Source organism: Struthio camelus, chromosome 18 (assembly GCF_040807025.1).
Source record: "Struthio camelus isolate bStrCam1 chromosome 18, bStrCam1.hap1, whole genome shotgun sequence".
Classification (NCBI taxonomy): domain Eukaryota; kingdom Metazoa; phylum Chordata; class Aves; order Struthioniformes; family Struthionidae; genus Struthio; species Struthio camelus.
The window spans coordinates 17189058-17212218 of record NC_090959.1 but is presented as its reverse complement, the minus strand read 5'-3'; the positions used below and the strand labels follow the sequence as shown (position 1 = coordinate 17212218).

At 51.3% G+C, this 23161-nt stretch overlaps 1 protein-coding gene across 4 annotated transcripts in view; it reads left to right on the top strand.

The window, feature by feature from the left end:
• The window catches only part of MYT1 (myelin transcription factor 1), a 73222-nt gene that overhangs the window by 14656 nt on the left and 35405 nt on the right, over window positions 1-23161 (top strand). For all 4 annotated transcript variants that reach the window (XM_068912009.1, XM_068912010.1, XM_068912008.1 and 1 more), the window contains exons 2-4: window positions 11104-11207; window positions 19021-19075; window positions 21050-21080. In XM_068912009.1, the coding sequence (XP_068768110.1) occupies window positions 11104-11207; window positions 19021-19075; window positions 21050-21080 (190 nt within the window). The remainder of the gene's footprint in view (window positions 1-11103; window positions 11208-19020; window positions 19076-21049; window positions 21081-23161) is intronic.

The window sequence follows — 23161 nt, the reverse complement described above, 5'->3', positions numbered from 1 at the left end:
TGGCTCTCCCTCCCCCAAACTGGGCATACTTCCGAGGATAATGAGAAGACCCTATTGTAAGGAGAAGGGTTGAGAAAGGGGCTTGGATGAGATGTAAACTTTAAAGTTATGGGATATGAGCTAATCTATAGCTGCTGAGGGTGGGGTGGGGGTGGGAAGATGGGCTTGCATAAACCTCCTTTGGCTTTTTGAGTTTTCCAACCTTGTTGGAAAAAAAATGGGATCAGATGGATCTGAGCACAGTCCTTCCTGGGAAGGTGGTGGGTCGATGCCAAAGTGCCCTCTGAAAGTGCTGAGGGACACAAGATCGGTCCAGCTCACCATACCAAGACAGGGCCCTTCCAGGGACTTGTATTTCCCCTCGTTTTTCTCCTCGATCCCTTTAATGTGGTGGGCACTGCTTGCTTAGATCTTGGGTTTTTCCTGCAGCAGGACAGGCTGGAGATGCACATTGGGGTAAAACCGATGCTGGGGCTCAGAGGGCTGAGCCTCCCCAAGTGGTTCTGGAGACAGCCCTTGTGCTCGCAGCTCCTAGGGCTGGCGAGGCAAGGTTGGAGGCTGGAAGCTGCTCAGGGAACACTGCAGCTGGCAGGACACCAGGCTGCTGCCACCACTGCCATCCCTTCCCCCCCCCCCCCCCCCTGTAGCCTGTTATCCTGCTTCATGCTTAGCAGCAAGCGTCATCTCCCGTACAGCCTAATAGGAGAGACAAAGGTATTACTTGCCTCTATTTAATTTCAATTATATGGGGTCTGCAGGAGCACTAGAACAGCGCCAGCAGGGCTATAAAGTTAACATATTTGATGATTCTCCTTGTTTCTAACTAAGTGGCGCACAGCAGAAGCACCATTCAGCATGCGATGATCCTGGTGGGCTGCAACATTGCGACTGGCAAATCAGCGCACCGCTTTGGAGGCTACGTTTTTAATGGAGGTATTTGAATGCTGTCCTCTCCCTCGGCCATAAACGTGGTCAGCTTTAATAGACTCATTTCATGTCAGGCAGCACGGCACCCCGGGAGCGCGCACAGCCAAGCTCCACTCCTGTGCTCGCTGGAAAGGCTGGAGGAGAAACAGGCTTCATTTTGCGTGTCAGCCCCAGGCAGGTGCCCATGAGCCCGAGCTGTGTGCCGGTGGAGGTCCAGTGCTGCGAGAGGGGGGGGGTTGCTGTCAGGAGACATCGCCCCTCTCCACCACTGAGAGCCACCGGGCACTGAGTAGTGCTGCATGTTTTCCCAAGGGACTTCTTATTTCACGATGATCTCACATCCTTTTATGCCTTATTGCTTCTGTCTATTTGCCTCCGTATGACACACGCTTATGTGTCAAGTTTTCACTTCTTATATGACAGAAGAGAGAAAAGGCTTAATATCATAAAGACAAGCTGGCAGTTGGGAAGTAGCCCACTTAGTCATCGAACTTTGCGTCAGTGGCACTAACAGCCAGCCTGTTCCCTGGCTCATCGGCTGCCTTAAAGGCAACCTCTCCTCTTCACCTGCTGTGGTGTCTCATGCAACAGAAACCCTCAGTGCAGGAAACCACCTGCTCAGGCAAATGCAATTTGTAGCACCTGGTGCTCTCCGGGAGACTTGCCTCGGTCTTTGGACCAAAAGGTTCAGCTGCTTGTGCATTGCTTGGATGCCTGTGCCCCGTCTTGGGGCATGAGCAATGGGCCAAACTGAGGCAGCTCCAAGGGGATTTGTTGCAACTTTGTGCTTTTACCCAGAAACCAATGGGCCAAGGGTAAAGTACCGAAACAGATTCAAATTCACCTGGGCTGTGACAGTCAGAATTGGAGCATTTCTAGTGCTTTGAAGGCCAGAAGAAATTTAACAGTCATTTTCAGCTACATTGATAACACAAAGATGGGAGAGGAAGGATCAGTCTGTACCCAACCTGTTCCTTCTGTGCTTTCCCTACAGGTTGGGGAAGTGTATATTTGCCACTCAGAGAAAGGTACTGAGCTAATGCCCCTTTGCCCTGTCCTGGGAATGCTGGCTGTAGCTGGCTTTTCTCACTTTTTCTCATTTTTGGATGTGGAGAACCTCATTTATCACCTTGGGGCTTTATATGTTTGGCTTTCCCTCAACATGTACCCTTGTACCCCCCTTCACAAGCACAATGCTTAGGCCCTTTCCTCTTCTCCCTTGACTTCCATATTGATGATGGAGTGGCTTGGGCACTTAGTGTCAAATACCAGTGCTGGGCCGATGTGTCTGACTCGAGTTGCCTGGTGGCTGCCTGTACTGGGGGGTCACTCCCTGTGTGGGAATAGACTGTTTAAAACCACCATTTGAAATGGGAGGCACCGTGCAGGTCGAATCAGAGCTGATGTCTCCTTTCAGCCCCTTGGCATGCTACTCATGGTGGGGCAGGCTCACCCTTCTCACATGTGAACCACATGCCCTGAAATGAGCACCTGCACGCTGACCAGGCAGAAGTGAGAGCCAAGAGCTGGCTGCTGTGCAGGAGCCTCACTGCTGCCTTAGGACTGTGGCCATACCAGGTAGGAGGAGGCATAGGTTGCACCAGCCTTGATCACCCCAAGGTTCACCTTCTTCAATGGCTGGGAGAGAACAAAGCTGAATTTGGGGGATCTTGGAGCTGAAATCCTCCCCTCTGGCTTTATCCTCTCTGAATCAGTCTTCCCTTTCTGTGGTCACTTCCTCATTTGCTCCTTCCCCACCCCTTCCTCCACCATCCTTGCTGCTCACCTGTCTTCAGCCCCAGAAGTCCTAATATGGCACCAGGGCCCCTTGGCACAGCATAGGCACATGACAAGCACAGAAGAGGTCTTTTCACCTCTTCAGAGACCACCTCAAGTGAGGAGGACGTCCTTGTTAAATACCGATCTCAGTGGGTTGGTGCCGTGGGACTTGCTGCTGTGACCCCCTTCTGCTTGCTTTGCTCACCCCATGCAACCTCCCTGCGATAGGAAAGTCATTTTCAGCCAACTCTGCAGTGCAGTTCAGGTCATTTTAGTTCCCTTTATGATGCCTCAGTTTCCCCAAGCATAACACTTTATAAGTCCATGAAGCACTTACAAATCTATTGCTGACAAGTGCAGTGAAAACCTGGGGACAGGTCCACATCAAAAACTGCTTCCTAAGGGCTTATGTGTGTCAGCTGCACACGCAAAAGGTTTTGCAAGATAAAAAACGTGTTTGTAACTTTACCCTTAGCCATTGGATCGTTCTCATCAGCAACGCCTCTTGGAGTTGCTTCCTTCCCTGCTCGCCTAAGATGCGCTTATCCGAAATTGTCTCTAAAAATCCATCTGCAACGAATTCTCCTGCTGATGTTTCGACACATTGGCTCCACGGAGGCTTTTGATTTGGTATGAAAAGTAATTATTACTGGATGTAGTTTAGCAGTTGTTTTTTACAGTGCTGGTAAGGTTAAAAGAAATAATAATAATAATATAAGAAAGACTCAGCCAGAATAACTACTTGCAACATGCTATTTGCATTTTTAAGGAAATACTTCTTTGAGACAGCTTGGGTGAAAGGTCAGCATTTGCATATAAATGGAAAAGAAAGTGTGTGATGCTGGAAGTTACATCTATATTATTTTCTCAGCAGTGAGCTGCTGTTGCAGAGATTAAGGGACAGGGTTTGCATTTGGCTTTTATTGAATAGAGAAGGTACCAGGAAAGCCAAATTAGAACAAAATAATGAGGAAAATGTGCAATAATAAAGAAGCACCATCCTGTTTCTTGCTTCTTGGAGATGCTCTTCTGCATCATGCCTCTTTCCCCACACACAAGGCATGAATGCACCCGCCTTGCTGAGCAGGACTCCTTACACATGCACAAAAAGATGTTGGAGACGAAGCTGGCTGTGGGAACGGTCTGTGCAGTGGGTGAACCTAGCAGTGGAAGGAGACTGGCAGTCACTATTTAAAAGTGAAAAACCAGTGCTTGTCTGATGTTGTTGCTGTTGTTCAGGCTCAGATATATTTGGAGAGGAATTTATTGGTGGGCTCGTAGGAAGTTCCTGCTGTTGCGGTAGGAAGAAAGATGCTTGGGCAACTCTTGGTGGTTCCCAGAGTAAAAGCAGCAGGCAGAGAGGCCCATAGCTTGAGCCTAGCTCTTCTCTTGGAAGGGGTCAGCATCAGCTCCCAGCTCCTACAGCCTCCCTGCTATTGTCCAGGGCTCTGTGAACCCCAAGGGATTGGCATGTAGCCTTCCATCCCTTTGAGTCGCTTCTCATCTATGACTCTGTTGACTTGGCCCTGTCTTTTGACATTAGCCAAGGTATCTGGGCTTCCCTGCGAAACTACATTAAAAAGAGACAGAGAAATGTAGGCTATTTTGGCAACAGCAGTTGAACGTAACCCCATCTTTAGTCTCCAAGCCTGGCTCGAGTGTTGCAAGATTGGGAGGGGACTCAGAGGCCAGGCCTCTTGTACCTTGAGATTTAACTTTGGATATGGGTGATTTTGGCTCACGGAGATACGCGAGCATGTGAAGTGTGGAGGCAGCAACATCTTCCCACAACCTGGTGGGGGGAGACAACACCTGAGGCGATGGGGATGGGCCTGGAGGCTTGCTCGGGCCCCTTCTTTGCCATTGGGCACCTAGAGAAAGCATATCCAAAGAGAGGGTAGCAACTCCTGCTGCCAAAGACTGAGAAATGGTGGCATTGGTCTAGCAACAACCTGTCCTTTCCCTTTCCACAGTGGGATGGAAATATTTGTGTTCCTCTCCCTCTCCTCCATCCCACCAGTGCCTGCAGAGGGGTATTGGGTTACACTCGCACATTGACAGTAAACACCTCTGAGCTATGCTCATGCTGGGCTCATTGCTTCATTGGTTGGCGATGCATGCTGTGCTGGACACATCGGTTCAATAAGAAGAGCGCTAGAGACCTGAGCCTACTGAAATCACAGACCTCCCTTTCCTTTGGGTAAGGGGAAAGTAAAAGAATAGAGTGTGCATTACAGGTTTCATGGGCTTTGATGTCACAGGGCATGAGCTAGTGGTTCAGCAGCGCAATGGGTTAAGCCAATACTGTGTCTTTGCTGGGCAGGGGGATCAAAAATGCAGCTCGCAAGTATGATGAGTTGTTGGGTCTTGCCTGAACAGCTATGGAGCCTAGTTCCCCCATGGGGCCTGCTCTGCTGCCAACACTCAGGGTGGAAGTAGCCGTGGGATGAGTTCACTGCTGTTTGAGTCCAGCTCTACAGAACGGGAATGGTTTGTGGCTCCCACGTCTCGTTCTTTTGTAGAGACCATAAACTCTTTGGGGCTTGTTTAGGTAAGGTTTCCATGTGAGATTGCTAAAGCTCAGCATCTCCTCAGCAATCAGTGAAGCTCCTTTCTAAATCCGCTAAGGAAAAGTATCTTTAGACGAACAAATGAAAAAACAAAAACCAACCAGCAAGCCAGCTAGACCTGCTGTGTTTCCCATCCATACATCCCATTCTAATTGATTATTAAATCATATTTGCTGATAAGTATGAGATGTAATATCTATTACACAGCTGTTAAGCCTCAATTAATATGTTTTAATGATCAGTCATTTACTGTGCAATATACAATTAACATCCGGTATTAAATTTTAAATTAAATGCATGTTTGGGAAGCTAAATTTGAAGCATCGAACACTGCCGTGCCACAGTAAACAGCAGTAATTGCATTGAATAGGCGGTATTGCTGTGCCCTAGAGGGGGGGGTTAAGCTAACATTCAAGGCATCAGACAAGAGCGGAGGGGAATTGCTCAAGTAGCCTGGATCTACCTTTTCAGTGTATTTTGATCCTTATAGAGATTTTAATTCATTTCCCTTGAAAAAAGCACCCTGATGCATAGCTGCCACACTCCTGTGTGCTTGAAGGCTAAACTAGTACGTACTCGCACAGTGTATCAATTCAAGGAAATCTGTGTTCTCTGCGTGGAAGGATTAAGCAGGAGCATGGGGCAATTAGTCATATTTCAGGCTGGATTTTGTTGCGCTAAGTCCTGGTGGCTGTATAATGGGGTTCAGTGGTGCAGTTGAGATCCCAGAGACTGAAGCCTTAAATCAAAGATGAAAGGCTCGCTCATGTTGCCTGCAGGAAGAAAAAGCCCTCATTGCACCGTGGGTTTGTGGCCACGCGAGAAAACGAATTCTGGTTATCGGTGTTCTCCAGTGGCTTGCTGGCCATGGGGAGAAATCTTCCCCTGGCCACAAAGGGCGGCCAGCAGAGTCCCTGGTGCTTTTCTTTGTAGTAAGCCTCTTAATCAGCATTTAACGCTTCTCCTCTTAGAAATATTGGGATGGAGAACTAGTAACTCGAGGGTTTTCAAGCAGAAAAAGGCAGCTCTGCACCAGTCTGTTTGCTACTACAGGGCTACTACTGAGAACTTTTTGCCTTTATAGTGCATGCTGCCTGGATGCAAGCATGGGGTGCATGCGTTCGTAGAGGCAGCAAAGGCAGAAAGGTGCCCAGTTGCCTTCCCTGAGGGGCACCGCAGCTATTTCACCCCATGACCCCATATCTTCTGCACAAAGTTGCAGGGGAGTCTGCAGAGACATCCCAGTACTGATTACGTAGAAAACTCCCTTTTCTTTCCAATCCTGGTGAAAGAGCCAGCCTCTCTTAGAGGGTGGCCGAGGCCACACGTTTCCCTCCCATGAAGGAGTGTGCAGGCTGCTGCTTCGGTGTGAGGGTTTGGCCTTCCCTTGGCTCTGCTTGCAGAGACACTCCTGTGCCTCAGGCAGGTGCTGGGTGCGGAGAGCAGTTTGCACGGGTGATACGCTCCATCAAGCATCGTGCATGCGGGTTATCCAGCAACCAGCCAGGCTTTTGCAGCTCAAGGAAGGTGGATGCAAGCAACGGCCGTAGCCGGGTAGGAGGCACCACTCCATGCCTCCCACTGCCCATGCTTGCATCGCTGTTTCACCTGCGCAAGAAAAGTGGGCTCCTTTTCACCTCCCAAAGCACAAAGCTGAGCCCCACTATTTCCTAGACTTCCCTCCCAGGGAATTTTTGGATTCATTTGAAAGATAGGGTCCCAAATCCACCCTCTGGTCCCTGGCTCTGCCCCTGTAATTGTTCCAAGAACTGAGTCGATGCTCCAGCAGGGATGCGGAACAGCTCGGCCTGAGGATCCAGTGTGTTCTCAGTGTGACTCTGCCTTGTTTGCACAGTGCTTACCTTTGCTGTGAAAAATGTGCCTGAACAGAGATGAAGAAAAATCTTACCCTCTTCTTTTTCCTTTTCTTGCACTTGGGGGAGCAAATGAAGATTGATATGTTTTTCTTCTAGTCTATCAGTTCGAATATGCAGTGATGCATCTTATGAGAAAATGAAGCCTTTTCCCGTCTTTTCTCCAAGGACTGTCTTTTACCCCGTGCCTTTGCTTTAGTGAATTTAACCTCTGTATAGATTTGCCAGACACAGTGGTTCTGCTTTTGAAGGCAGCCAGCAGCGTGCAAGCTGGGCTTTCCGTGACCCTGCTGCCGTGGCCAGTGTGGTGAGGACACGTGCCTGCGCTGGCTGCCATCCAATTACCATTCTCCTAGAGCTTTGGGCACTGTTCCTTCTTCTTTTCACCTTCTTCACTTCAAAGTTTCAGGTGAGGTTTTTGGGAGTTCTTTTTTGAGGAGCTTTCTGCCATCGTTTGGAGGCTTTTGGGGTTTTTCTTGGCAAATGAATGCTTTCTTTTCTCCTTAAAAATGGAAAATAAAGCACATGTGAGCCTGTAGGTTATCTTTGGTACTTGATTAACAGTTCAAATCGCATGTGGGTTCTCTCCAAAGTTTCCTGATCTTCTTTTTTAGAGTTGATGAAGATGACCCCAAAATTTCACAAAATTTGCTTTTCCATGCTGGGATTTTGCACAACTTAAAATGCCCCTCAGGGGTCCGGTTCCTGTGGACAAAGACCTGGATTTTAGGCAATAGCCTGTGCCCTGGGTAGTCTAGGTAGGGGTTAAAAGAAATGTCTGTCACATCACCAGGTGAGCTGTGCTTCTGCTGAAGCTGGGGTCCAAGACGAGGTGGCAGGGGCACGGCTAGAGTGTGCAAGCTGATCCTCCCTGGGGACCAGATGCATTTCAGCAGCACGGAGCAGAGGAAACCTGATGCAGGGGTTGACAGCACTGTCTTGGCCATCTGGACTAGGCTGGGCAGAGGAAAGGATGAGTGATGAGCTGGCACATGCCTCCAGCCTCAGTGCGTTGCACCAGTGGAGCCCCGTCCCCACCTTGGGCACTGCGTGACTGCAGACATGAGGAGGTGAAAACGGGGCTCCTGCAGCACTTAATGGGGGCTGCGCTGTCACCTCGTGGCCAGATTCACCCCATCAGCTTCCAGAGGTCACTTGTAGCCCTACAGCTTAGACACATGAGCAAAACAGGCCCAAAGAGGATGAATGTGCATGTTTGGCTATCTTCTCCTCCTTAGCGCTGAATCTCATGAACTCTGTCTTTCAAAAACCTTCCAAGCTATCTGTAGGATCTGCAGTTATTTTTGCATCCGCAGACCATGGTTTCTGTAATTTAAGCCCATTCCTTCCTTCGTCCCCCACTGCCTCCCACGGAGGATGCTGCTACTCTAAAACGTGATTTTCTGCTGCTTGGGAAAAGGCTGTTTAAGGAAACATCTCCCTTTAGCTAGGCAGGCAGGCCACAATGTCCTATGTACGCACTATAGAAACATCTTTTTTTGTCTTGTTATTTGGTGTTTTTTTCTGTTCTTTGCCATGTCCCTCTCTAGCTTCTTTCTTATGCTTTGCTTCGTTTTTCATCATCTGCCTGGCCATCTGCGTTTCCCTGTTTCCGTTCCTTGTAGCTTCTCCAAAGCAGACTAATGTTTCTGTGGCTCTTAGATTTCATTCCCAAGCCCCTTGCCTTTTCTGTGGGTCCCAACAGGAAGAACGTGGCTCTTCAGGCAGTCTTCTTTGAATTGCAGTCTCCAACTGCATTTCTGAAGTGACACCTAGAAAAGTGTCTCAGACTGCTTTCCTGACTTCAGAACAGTTCTGTTCTAGGACAAATAGCATGAAGGTGACTTTCATGGTCATCTGTCTTGGGTTCTAACTTGGACTATACGTCACCATAGGATCTAATTATCCTAGTCTTTCAATGTATTTGCCCTTGCAAGGGCTCTGTGGGATATACTGGTCATCCCTTAACATGTCATACGTAAAGAACAGACACAGGCAGGGGATTTCCCTAGTTATTTGCTGTGTATCTTCCTAAAAGGTGCTTTATGGCAGAGCAAATCCGAAGTTGTTAGGCTGCTGTCCTACAAGCTCATCAAGCCTTCCTTAGCCGTTGCTGAAAGCACCTCTTATCCACACGTTTTCTTCAAGGTGTGAGACTTTTCCCTGCCTCGGGTGTCTTTGAAATTAGCCAAGTGATAAAAATATCAAGGCAAGGAAGCATGGGAGCCCGTTATGGCAGGAGAAATGAAACCCGTGCCGTGAGCGCTTCTCCCGGCTATGAGCAGCCCGAGATGAATGAACGTGAGCAGAGAGCAGAGCTCCCTCACGTGACCCCTTCTGGGGGCTGTTCTCCTCTTCCCTCCACACCAGTGGTAGAAGATGAATGGAGCGAGGCTTGCAGAATAAGACAGTAAATTATTCAGTGCTCAATGCCACAGGGAACCACAATTAAAGATTCAAGGGAAGGCTCGCGGCCGCGTCGCCCAAAGCGACAACGGTTTGCCAAGGTGAGCTGTGACGTTGGGGCCTGGGGGCATGCACTTCTGATCTCGTTGCTGCCGGCGATAACTCAGCGTGGGGAAGGGGAAGCTGTCTAACGCCATGCGTGGCGCGTCCCACGCTGGGGCACGTTCTACGCCTGTGTGAACTGGCTCAGGTTCGCCAAGTCTGCAGCAGGACTGGTGCTGAATCCGCACCTGAAATTGTACTAGATGAAGGGCGCGGGCTGAGAAGCCACTTGTAGCATTTTGTGTTTCCCATAGATCTAGCTTATTTCCCAAGTCTACTAGTAACTGGTGCTTCTGAGTGTCTAAGACATGGTGCTCCCCCCCCCCCCCATCATCATAATTTCCCATTAAACAGGTGAGATGAAGTATCTCTTCCAAGGCTAGAGACCAAGTTAGCAGTGAGAACAGAAGCAGTGCTCAGATGAGGAGAGCTTCTCCTAGCGCTGGGGCATCTGCAGGCCTTCAGGTAGAGAACTGCAGTGCAGACATCGTGGGGCAGTGTAAAGCACAGCTGCCTCCAACTCTTCTTTGAGTCAGACATGCAGATAAAGCATCTCACAGATCTGCACTGTGTTAATGAAACACTCTGCTGTTGCTGACAGGCACTGAGGCCAGCCCGTTCCCATGCCGGTGGGATGATGCCCCTGTGGAGGATGCCCTCGGCCATGCTGGATGGAGGCTCCTCTCCTCCTGCCCTCCCTCGCACCTGATGCAGCTCTGCCTCTGGGAGCCTTAACTCTGAGACTCTCTTTTTGCCCCTTTGCTGCGGAAAGCCATAATGACCCGTTCTGTGCCCGTGTTACCCAGAGGGTTGTTATGGAAATGTGTGCTGGGAGCAGGGACCCACGTGGTGCCCTGCGGTCCAGCTGATGGGTCCTGCCTGCTGTGTTAGCCACGTGGATTTTGGCAAAGGGTTAAAAATCAGCTCAATTTCTGGAAAGGGAAAAAGAGAAGGGGGTGCAGGAGTGGAGCAAGTGCAAAGGCCGGACAGGCACGGGGGAACAGAGAGGCTCGGCGAGCCGGGCACCGCTGGGCTCCCGGAGCCACGGCTGGAGGCCGGTGGCTTGGCCGCGAGTGCCAGGCACCGCTCCCATTTCCTTTTCCCACTAAAGCCCAAGTTAAGCTAAGCGGCGCTGTGTCTGCAGTAGGCTGAGGGCACTCAAGGCTGCTCCTTCGGCTCAGCCGGTGCATGGGCACTTGTTAGTTTTGAGCCTTTGTTTGTCTAGACTGCAAATTCGTCATGGTCAGGGCTGCTCGGTCCCGGGGTGGCACTGCAGGGTCCTGCCCCAGGAGGTCCTCGGGCACTGCCACTGCTTTAACAGCAATTAAAGAAAGCAAGCAGGGAATAAAAATTGCAGTTTCACCCCTCTGGTGGAGGCGGTGGAGTGGGTGCTGGCCTGACTTTGCTTCCTGACACTGTTTTCCTCTTTTTCCTCCTGCCTGCAGAAAATGAGTTTCGGGGCGAGCTGCTGAACCAGCGGTGGACCTGCGGAGAAAAGATCAGCAGCTGCGCGGGAGCGACCAGCCTACGTGGTGGCACACGTGTCAAGGTGAGCGACGGGGGGCCTCAGCCCCCCGAAAAGGTGTCCACTCCTGCAAGACCTAATAGGGGTCCTCCCCACCTCACATCAGCTGCTGGACCAGGGCTTCAGCCCTTAGGAATAAGGTAGTCCCCAGGGAGCCTCTCTGGTACCCAAAGCAATTTGCCTCCAAAGCAGGAACTGGGAGTCTCTATCTCCTTGCTAAAGCTGAACCTCAAGCACAGTGTATAAAAGCAGAGGGGGTTTCCAGCTGCCAAGATTTGGCTTTGGGTCCAGATTTTTAAATCCTTCCCTTCCTCTCAGGTCCCATCCTTCAAGGATAGCTCAGATCTGGGTATTTAGGTCAATCCCAGGCTGCTTTGAAGAAAAAAAAAAAAGAAAGGAAAAAAAAAAAAAAGGCCCTTTTTCTCAGGCGCCGGCTGATCGGAAGAAGACCCTTGTACGCCAGGTGAAGCGTTAATGCCTCCGGAGGGGACAAACGAGTTATTCATTCGTGCGGGTCCATTGCGGGGAGAAGAGGCAGCTCCTGGTCCCAACAGAGCCGCTCAGTCACTGCCGCAGCTGGGCTTGATGAAAAGGGTCCAGCCAGTGTTGTCAAACCCCGTGGCAGATTCACTGCCAGCAGAGGAGGAAGCTTTAATTAAACATAGAACTGGGCTGCTCATTACACAAATGACACTTCCTGCCCTATTTTGGCCTCTTGGTAATGAGGCACTGACCTCGGACCGGCGGATGGGCCCACCCAGGCAGCAGAGAGCCGTCCGTGGGTGACCGATGGCATCGACTCTTCCGAAATCCTCTCGTAAACCGAGCCCTGGGAAAACCTAAATCCAGCAAAAATCTGCCCTGAAAACACCATCCTTTGCTAACAAGCTGTCAGCTGTGAGCAGGTGTCGCCAGGAAAACTCACACCTTCTTAGAAAGCAGAGTAAGCAGTTGGTGCTATATTTAACACAAGCTCAATTAAGACTTTTCTATTGAACCTGTCAAATAAGCACTTGGATTTAATAAGATTGTTGCATGTTAATAAAGCAATGATTACAAAAGGTAATATTCCTCGTACCTGGCGCTCATCTAGCGCCACGTGTTTTCCAAGCACATTACTAATATTAGCTGTTTCTCGCAATGCTCACCTCTGTTGTGGCTCCTCCAGAGTAACCAAGCGAGGATGCGAGGAAGCGGCTACAGGGGGCACTGGAAGTGGGAGCAGGATTTAGGGCACTGCAGCCCGGGGGGCCAAGTGCCTGGAGACCTTAGTGCTGGTCCCGCAAAGCCAGGGTGGTGGCCGGCTATGTGGTGCAGATCTGCTGTGCTGACAGGGGACACACGGGCCCCCTCCTGCACGTCTCTGTCTGCAAGACTGAGCCTGTCGTGAGCGGCCCGGGGTGTGTGAGTGATAGGTGAATTTGGGTCTTCCGTTATTGCCATTTTTCCCCATGCGTTTCTTTCTTATTTAGGCAAATGATCAAATACATATCTCTGCATAGCAGGGCAGTGAAATATTTATTTCCTGACACGCAGCTACTGTATTTCCATGAAATCCAGGCAGGAGTTAGGCTAGTTGGGGCCTGGACAGTGCGTTGCTCTCTATTTCACAGGCAGTGCTATCCAGGGTAGAGCAGTCCCAAACCCTCTTCAGCCAGCAAATCTGCACTGTATGCATACGCTCACGCTTGCACGCATGCTTGTAAATAAAGAGAATATTTAAATGTAGTTTTTCATGCCAGCTATGGCTCATAATCCGCTGGATGCATGGCAGCAAAGAACGATGGGACGCGAGGCATGCTTATTTATTTATTTTCGCCTGGAGAGAAGTGCAGGCACTGGATAAGACTTTTCACGTCTGGTGTGAAATGAGATCTCCGAAGGGCGCTAGGGAGAGGTGCTCTGCGTGGGTGCAGCTGGGATGTCTGTCCGGGGCTGTGGTGCGCGGCTGCCCTGGATCTTGCTCTTGGACCTCTTCCACGCCGTGGTGGTGAACCGGGGGGGTTTAACTGCAGCAGCTGCTGCCAAAGGTGGGTGGCCGTTGCGAAGAGCACCTATTGCTGCGGGCCTCCTCGGAGATGCACGCGTAGCATCGGCTCAGCAATTTCTTCAGGTTGTGCTACTTGAGGATGGTCTTACGAGAATGGCAGCTTATTACAGAGCTCGAAAGCAATGGGGTTGGGGAACTAACTTTTTTTTTTTTTAAACTTCTTCCCCCTCTCCTCCTCTCCCCACCCCTCCTCTTTGGGAGTAAGCAAGCTGTTTGCACGCGCTGAACCGCTCTGGTCTCCCTGTGCATGAAATGGCGTTGAGATTGCATGTTGTAGCACTTGCAAACAGTCGAGATGAAAGTATATGTCAACTTAAGCTACTGCGTCTGAAATCACCCCTGCCTAATGTCTGAATGTCAGCGCTGCGGAGGCGCGTGCTACAGCCGGGGCCGTGTCAGATGTGATGTTCGGGAGCATCTTTTCTGGTCCGCTTGACTTGCGCGGAGGATGCCTTTGCTCCCACTGGAGAGCGTTAGCACTCAGTAAGTGTTTCACTTGCAACGTTGTTTTTTTGGGTGGAGGCTGGACCCTTTTTGCAAATGCAAACTGACAGTGCAGCTTCATTAGGGTGTTTATGACACAGCTGTAATTCTTAATTTGAGGGTTGGTACAAGCTGCAGTTTTGCACGTAAGGATGTCGAGGCAAAATCCTCCCTAGACTCCGAGCCGGCAAATACCACACAGGGTGTCCTTTCTTTAAAGCAGTGAGAGAGCAAAAGGCAGACGCGAGTTTATTCAGCTGCGAACAGGGCTCACAATAGGTGGAACGTCAGGAGGATTTAAATCAAGCAGCAGGGAAGACCCTAAAGGAAGAAGGAAAAAAACCCAAACCTCCGAGTGTGGTTATAAAATAGCAGCTGGGAGCTACCAGACTGATGTGGAGGCTTTTGGCTATATTCAGTCTTTTTTTAAAAGTAGAGGGGGACTTTTGACTTTCCTTCATCACCTTTGTTTGTTTATTCTTCCAAACTAGCAGCTGGAGAGGGTCCAGCATGACCAAGACCTCTTCATTTCCCACAGTGACTGACATGGCATGCTGCAGAGTGGAGGGTAGAGATGTGGTGACGCGGATCCAGGTCTGCCTTTAGGAGACTCATTTGGTGCCCTGAGGGCTCGCTGGGAAGAGCTGCCCGTGGTGTTCAGCATGCAGCAGCCGGGGCGGGGGGATTCCTCACGGGGGGAAACAACTCAAACAAACAAAAAATTAAAAAAAAAAAGATAGGAGGAGAAATCAGGGCAGGCCATTTGAGCGCGTCTTCATTGCCTGGTGGGTATCAAAGGGGGTTTTGGGTGCCTGGCTGGAAGTGATTTGCCCTTGGCTTTGCTGGCACCTGCGTGGTCAGGGCAGAGTGAGGCATGGGGGAGTCCTGCCCTCTTTTCCTTGAGGAACTAAGGAAAAGGCTCTTTGGACCTGGGAGAGAGGAAGTCCCAAGTAGAAAACCACTCTTCAACCCCTCTGCAAGAGAAATGTCATTTCTTCTGGCATTTTCCTCTTCTTGCTTTACGTGCTGTTGGAAAATTTAGGCTTTGTTTCTTAGCTAAAAACAGAAACTCTCTCTGTCCATCTGTCTGTCCCTCTAAAGCTCTGATACAGCTTCTTGCAAATGACAGTTTTGCTATATCCACAAATGAGCAGTGATGGAGAAAAATAAGCATGCCCCCGACCCCTTTGCCTGCCTTTGTCCAGCTGCAGGCTCTTTCGGTGTGTTTGCTTTCCCTGCGCTCCGTGGGGCTCCTGAATACATATAAAGTATTAGTGCTGACCGTGGGGAATTTCATCCTGGCCCTTAATGATACGTTTGCATAGAGCTGTCAAAACGGCAGCGCTGGTTCCACCCCACGCATGGCCGAGGGCTTTGCGCCCGCGTGCACCCGGGTGTCGGAGCAGGAAAGGCTCTTGCAGTTTTACGCTAGTGCTTGGGCCTTCTGTCGGAAAAGAAATGTGCATTAAGATAAGAAAGAAAAAGAAAGACAATATCAGCCCTGTAGATAGTCCATAAAATTTAACTGCAGATCCATGCTGCTGTTCCCATGCTGTAGCACTTAGTCTTGGCAGCAGAGCAAGAGAGTTACTGTAGAAGAACATTTCTAAAATTCATGTTGTACTTGGGTTAAACTGTCTTGCAAGTTTATTTCTCTGAACCTCAGTGTTTCAGATTTGCAGCTTCAGGACATCCTCAGCATTACTCGCGTTATGGTCGTGTCAGGAAGCTCCTTAGTACAGGGTAAGCGCGCAGTAAGTGCGTCAGCGCACCTCGGGTAGAAGAGAGAAAAGGGCAGGAGGGAAAAGAGGCGCCCGGGGTGAAGCGACGTTCTCCCACCTCTCGGTGGCAGAGCGGGAGGCTGACTCCTGAAGCGAGCATCCCGAGACCTGGGCCAGCCAGGCTGTCTGGTGATGTCGGGTTAGAAAATCTGCGGGACATTTATTTCGGCTGCATGTGAGAGGTCCTCTAACGATTAGGTGAGGAGGAGCAATAAAAACCTCTGTCTTGTCCAAGTTGAATCCTTCGCACGCTGTGCTGGACTAACACGCTCTGGGGCTGGCGGTTGGTGGCAGTAACTTGTGTGCAGCTTTCCTTTGGGGTGGGGGAGATAGCTTTGTTTTCCAATCAGAGCTAGAACAATAAGAATGAAAGCTTGAGAGCTTTTCAGCCTGGCTCTTGTGAGAGCAAGAGCGAGAACAGATGAAAACACCCCGCCAGTCTCCCAGGCTGCGAACACGCACTGTGTGACCTGAAATTTCGTGTTAAAATGATCTGTCTAGAGGGCTCCTCGCTGTATGAGGCAAACACTGAAGGACAACGGTTTCCCGTAACCTTCAAGCGTTCGAGCCCGATAACCGCAGGGACCTCCGGAGGCACGGCAGCGGCAGCAGCAGTTAATTTAAGTTGCCTGGGAGAAGCAGGGACTGCGCTCACAAGGCATCTTTTTCCATGTGTTTCCGCACTTTGGTGGGAAGTTTCGTGCTTGGAAATAGGTGCATTTCCAGTTGCGAGGCTTTGCAAAGCGGCTGCCTGTTTGCAGGGCTTTCGCTCTGAAGCGAATGCAGGAATAAAGTTGGGTCGCTTGGGGCCGGAGGTGCTCAGGCGCAAGCAGTTGCCCGCGTCAGCTTGGCCAGGGGCTGGGCAGGGGCCGGGGGCGCGCGGAGCCGGTGAGCCCGCACGGGCGCCGGGGACGTTTGTCCACCCAGGGCTGTAACTGCACAAGGCGTCTCCTGGTGGCCTCGAATAAGGAATCTGGGGTCTGTTGGGATCCTAAACACTAGACATCCAGTCTGCTTTCCCTTGTAGTTATCAGAGGGGAGCCAGTGCCCTGAAAGGGAGGTTTATCCTGGCTCCCGGTTTATCCTCCAGGTAGCAGGAGGGGTTGCTCTGTCGAGGTGCTGTGGAGTAGAGAGGACCCTGGATGTTAGCTTAGATGCGATATCTAGTTTTTTGAAGGCAAATGTTACGTGAAATAGGATCTGTCCCTTCCGGCACTGAGTTGCCAGCATTGCAAGGAAGCAGCCTGCTCCCTTCCCAGCCGGCCTGTGCTCGAAGGTCAGGCTTAAGGACACTGCGTTTTTGGTTCTGTGTCTCCCCGCGGGCTCCCGACCCTTCCTCTGGGCCGATTCGGAGGCCGACGGACGGCGAAGGGGAAGGCGCTCCGCGACGCGAGAGCCGCGGCATCGCCTCCGCCGGTCGGGGCTGGCGTTTGCAGGCGGTGCCCGTTCCTGCAGCTCTCGCTGTCCTGTGTCGCTTTGAATAATTTATGCGTAGGAAATGCGACTTGCCAAGGCACCGGCAGAACGGGTGCCAATTCTCTAGGAAAACTGATTTAAAAAAAAAAAAAAAATCAAACCTTCTGAAATTCATTTTGGTTGAACGCAGGCTCCCAGCAATCAAACGTATCAGGCCTATTGTGCGGCGCGCGGCGGAAGGCATTAGCTAGCTAGCTCGGCGCACAACGACTCGGAAAGGCTCATAAATGTAATGAAGTCCCTTTGACACCTGCTCCTCTCCGCACTTTAAACGTGAGCCATTGGTCCGCAGGGAATCGGGGCTTTAAAAATAGAAATTATAGTAATTGTCTGCTGCGTTATTGGGGACATTATAATAAACGTGGAGCACGCCACCACGGTGCCACGAGCTCAGCGCTGGCAGGATGCATAAATTGCTCCGGGTTTTGATTTTATCCCCGCCCCTCCCCAAATCTCCCCGTCTAACCAGTGGCAGAAAGCACTGCAAGCCAGCAAGGCATTTCCAGAGGGGGGAGTGGGAGAGCGGTACCTGGGGAAATTTCATCCCTCCGATTTGGGGTGTTTTCATCCTTTCCGCCGGGGAGCTTCGTCACCCGTCGCTTCCTGCAAAATGACCTGCGGCCCTTGTCACCATTCCCAAAACCTCGGCTGGAAAAGCAGAGGCCCAGAAGGAGCGGTGTGCCGGCCAGAGCGGCGGGGTTAGGACCCCCGCGCCCCTTCCACCGGGGCTCGCGTGCAGCATCGCTCCGCAGCGGCGCTGGCGGCGTGGGTTCGAAGGTGGCATCGTTAATTATCGCTCAGATAATTGCAAATCAGAGAGTTGCAGCAGCGTCTTCCCAAATCCCGCTCGGCCACGCCGCCCCTTCGCCACGAGCTGGGCTGATGGCTCGTTAGCCGGGGAAGGATAACGGGAGCCAGTGTCGGCAGGGCTCTGCTGCGCGTCAAAATGACCTCGGCCTCCTTCTACCTGCATTGGAGCTGGATGCCTAGATTTTACCATTACCCCAAGGTTTTTATCCACACTAGGCAGATGCAAAATTCAGCTTGGATCTGGCTTGCGTGCAGCAGCCCTGCTGCCTCGTCGCCTCTGCCGTCCGCCCTGGCGCCGGGATCCTGCCTGCGGGCCCCCGAAGGCTGCCGGCCCTGGGCCGGTGGGACCCTCCGGGCCCCCAGGTTATTTTGAAGCTCCCTGCCCGGGTGGCTGCATCGCGCCCCGGAGGTGGCTGCATTTCAGCCTTCCGCTACCTCGTGGCACGTTGTGATGTTTAATTAATGTCAAGCACTTTGAAGTCTCCAGTGTTACTTATTCATGCCCGTATTCCCTGCAGACTTGGCATTTGATGTCTGTGGTCCACGAGCTGTTTAGATGCAGCCCCCTTTTGGTGTCAGACTTAAGCACGGAGGAAAGGTTGCTCTTCAGAGCACGACATAAAAAGTTACCCTTCCCGGGCACGAGGTCAGCGGGACTGAATATTTAGAGACTTCCAAGCAATGAAGTGTGCTGGCAGGTTACTTGCCAAAGGGCATGTGGCTCCCGGGCAGCGAGGACCCGCGGGAGCGAGGGGCTTGGGGCACCCAGCGCTGCTTTGCTGAAGGCCCCCTGTGTTAGCGCAGGGACCCGTGATTCGTTTTGCTCGCTGCAGTTCAGCTGCACTTGTCTGATGTAAAACTGAAGAAAGCGGCTCTGGTCTTAGCAAGAGATGTCGTGGCGCGAACTGGCGCTCTCCATCGTGGGCCATCGCATCCGGATACGTGTCACTGCAGCAGCCTGCCAGCAAAGTGTCCTTGGTGGGGTGTGGGAAGGAGAGTAAGTCCCTAAATTTTGGCATTCAAAAGCAGATCAGGGCTTGTACCTTTAAAGCAAGTAAGTTTGGTCTGAATGATGAAAGCAATGCTAGAAACTCTGTCTCAAATAGGCGAAAGCTTCCCCTGCTGCCCAGAGCAGCGCATGTATACACAGAAACTTTTCCCACCACATGTGAGATTTTCCTTTAATGATAATTTTCCTATTACCTTTTAATAGTTATCTTTTTTTTTCCTGTTCCAGATGAGTTTAGAAAATGACGATAAGAGAGCACGCACACGATCGAAGTCTATCAGAGGTGAGCAGTTTAATACCCTGCAGCGTGAGGGTGTACACACCTGAGAGCCATGCGCTTTGCTTGTTCCGAATGGGCTTTTTTGTCAGGTCAGGGATGGTAGTTTTTCAAGTTGTACTCGTTGCTTCCTCTCCAACCCCACTGACATTTGTCCGCAAGCCTGGAAAAATCCCAACCACAAACCTTTACAGCTCCTCGTAACGCTTAACTCTCTTTCTCTGCTTCCCTCGTTCCCTGCGCCTAGAGGAAAAGAAAAAGGCAAAAAGGAAAAGCCCCTTTGCACGCTCCGCTTTATGGGGATGGGATTTGCGGGAGCTTCAGATCAGCTCCTGAGCTTTCATCATGCACATGCTGCCAGCGCCTTTGAAGTCGCACATCTGAGAGTGCCTGGCAGAAGGAGTGCATGCTGGAGAAGCAAACAAGGCCGTCGCACGGCAGGGACATCAGGACAAATGACTTGTTAATTCAAAGCTTGATTCCTATTTATTTTCTAGCTTAAAAAAATGTGCATTGCATTCTTTACAAGTTTTTTTTCCTTCTGGGAGAAGGAAAGGTGCTCTGATGCAGAGCACCGTATCACCTCCGATGGCACTTTTGTCTCGTGTGACAGTTAGAGATTGGCCTCACAACTTTGTTCCTTTTTGTGTGCATGGATTTGATGAATTGCTGAGGTCACTGGAAGTGAGGAGTTAATAGGTCCGGCTAAAATGAGGGGAAATGTTTGCAGGTACTCTGCAACTTCACCCACGCTGCTGTGTCGGACCAATGTTACTTTGTCCTGACCCACCCTTGTCCTTGCTGTATTCAGCGTTTGCATCTCCTGAAAAACAAAACCCCGATGCAGCCTGGGTGCTGAATTGAGGTGGATTCTAGGGGTTTTATTGCTTCGTAGCATGTATCTAAAATGCTCGCTAAGGTTGCTAATGAGAGCAGCCTGTTTCTACTTCTTTTGGTGCACCCTGTCTTCACCATGCTTGAATCTGGGTCTCTTGATGTGAAAAGGTAATTTATTGAATACATCATGGGCCTTGCCACTGCCTCCAGTTTGTTGAAGCTCGTGAGTCACCCCACTGGGAGCTGGATCCCAGGAAACCCAATTAGCTCAAACAAATTGAGCAACGTGTTATGGTTTTTAGCCTGGGCAAATTTAGCTTATGTCGTAGATTTTTTTCCTCGTGACTATTTGGATTCCTGGCTGGATGTAAGCTTTTCAGCAGCGATGCTCTGTTTTATGTTGTTATTGTATACCATGGGATGTTCTCTTATTCACAAGTAGGGAGCAATCCCTAAAAAAGCTACAAGCTAATTGTTCACCCCAAAAACCACATAGCACATCCACTCCTGTGTGCCTGAGCACAGGCAGGGCTCCCGTGTCAGTCCGGTGCGATAAGGGGAAGAGACAAATGGGACTGGGCCCGTTGGTGCTAGAGAGGCCGATGTGGCTGTTGCAACAAAATGGGGGTTGTCGGGAACTGTGCAGAAAGCAATGGAAGAGCACATTTCAAACCCAAGCATAGAGAAGAGGGCATGAGAAAATTGAATCTTTATGTATAAGGGTTTGGGTCCTATGCATGTAAATCACTATAGCTCCACTGACTTTAAAGTTATTGCAAATTTATAGAGAGGTAGTCCCTTACGCAGCAGGCAGGCACTCACGTGCTTAAAATTAAGCACAGACATGCAGCTTTACAAGGCGGGCACTGCAGGTTTATGATTTACTGCAAGCTGGCATGCTCAACACTGCACCACACGGAGGTTTGAGATCGTTCAGAGGTGATGGCAGGGTACGTTTGCCTTTTCTTTCCCAAATAGGATGCTTAAAAGGCAATAGCAACCCAGCGGAGGGTGGAGAGGATCCCCCCAGGGAGGGGAGATGTTCCCATTATGTGGGGATGAGGGGGGGGGGAAGCAGGGGCACATCGGCTGTGGCTCTGACCTTGTGCTTGTTTCTGTTCCCGCGCCCTGCCCTTCGCTCAGTGCCCACGGAGCTCATCGGCCAGGAGGTGAGGTAAGGAACGGCCCCGCTCGGCTGCGGATGCTGGGGGAGGTGGGAGGCCCGGTGCTGGGGCGGGTGCTGGATGAGACTCAGGGAGTCCGGGCAAGGAAGCAAATGTGGGGACTTCACTAGGGAGAGATCTTGGTGCATGGGTGCTTGGCAGTGGGGTAGGTCCCTCGCTGCGCCTGTGTCCTCGGGGCACCGCTTGGCCGCGCATGCCAGAGAGACTGCGGGCGTTGAAGGTGGTGACAGCATGAGCTCTGGATGGGTCACATCAGACCAAGCCTCCAGCCACCCTCTGTCCCACCCCAGAGCTAAACCTCAGCAGAGCCTGATGCCTGCGTTTTGTATTGCAGAGTCATTAGGGAGAACATCCTCCAGAGCAGAGTTTCTTTTCTGTGTATTTTACATCCTCTCTTTGCCCTCCTGTCTGCACCTTCTCTCCCTGCTTTCCTGCTTCCACCTCCTCCATCCTTTGCTCTCTCTCCTTCTCTCCTGCTGGCCAGGACAGGTCCCGGCACAATATCACGTAGCACCAGTTTTCATGCCGGACGCTCCACCGCGTCCTCCCATCCGGCCTCCGAGGCCCCATTGCTGTTCGTTTCGCAGGCCTGGCGTGCCGACGGCAGCAGCCGAAGGAGCTGGAACGAGCCTTTGCCGCCCTGCCGAGCGCCTCATTAGAAATAACAGCCTCCCCGGTCTCGCGGCTCCCTTTAAACCTTACCCGAGTGCTTACGCGAGATGCAGGAGTCTTTAACCTGGACGCGCGCTAATAGCAGAGGCTGCTTTGCCTGGCGGCCCCTGTTAGCGAGCTGCATGTGTCAGAGAGTAATTGGGCCTTAAGCAGCCCAATTTCAGAGCGCTCCCGCGCCTCCGCTCTCCTACGACGCGGGAGGCGCCGGGCTCGCCACTTCTCTAACTTTTATTGCCGAACACGCGAGCGGAGGTGGTAATTGGAGCAGGTGACATATAGAAGGGGCAGGACAGAGCGGGCCACAAAGCCATCTCCACAGCTGTCACCTAATTGCCTGATTAACTGGACGATTAATCGACTAATTGGAAGCGGGGCATGGTCTGCATAACAATAAGAGAGCCTTTTGTCGAGCGCAGGAAGGCTGCGGAGGGGGGAGAGCAGGTTAGTGCACAACTGCGGGGAAGGAGAGCGGTTTTAATAAGCCACGAAGCCCCTTTCCCCTTTTGGGATTCCTGCCAAAAGGCTGGAAATGTTCCCAAAGGGGAGCTGGGGACAGGGGGCAGCGACGCGGGCGCCTGCGCAGGACTGCGCTGAGCACCCCAATTTCTGCGGCTGGTGCTTTTTGACAGGCCCTACAGTAAGGCTCCGAAACCAGATGTCCCGAATCCCTACTCCTTCTCAAAACCTGGATATTGAGCCACTTGGCTCTTTCTTATTATTTTTTTTTTTTTAACCTCGTTTTAACATATTAAAAATGGGAGGATCAGGGCGGCGGGGTGGGGGGCGGAATTGGCCTTAAGTGATTCAGCAAAGCTTATAAAAGCCTGTAACATCTTCATCAGAGCCACTCTTGTTTCCCACTGAATAAGGCCTTTTTCAGGCCAGGCGCTGGCAACATAAACACAGCTCTGTCTTTCCGCATACAGTCACTTAACGCGTGTCTGGGGCTGCTCAGTACAGAGCAGCCTCAGTCAGGACCGAAGGCAATTGAACTTAAATAGACTTTAAGATCATCAGCGGAGGGAGCAGGGAAGGGTGGGAGTCCCCACTTCCAATTATGCATGTTAGCGGGACGAGATCTTTTTGTAGATGGTCTTGTGCGCTTAGCTGGGAGAGGGATGCGCGCGCTCGGAGGCCAGACCCCGTGGAGCGGCGAGGCTCTGTTTCTGGGTGCGTGCTGCAAAGCTGGGAGCATTTCTCCAGGGGACGGTGGACGGCCTCTGGCATCCCCCTCGTCTTGGCCGAAGCCACATCTCCTTAGGGAACACGCTGCCCTCTTATGCCCTCTTAGTACTTGCTTTGCTGAGCTAAAGCATGCCAGTCTCTCCAAAGGAAGGATTCCTGCTCCGCTGGCAGTTCAGTAGCCCCTTTCTGTCCCAGGTTTGGGTTGAATTATCTT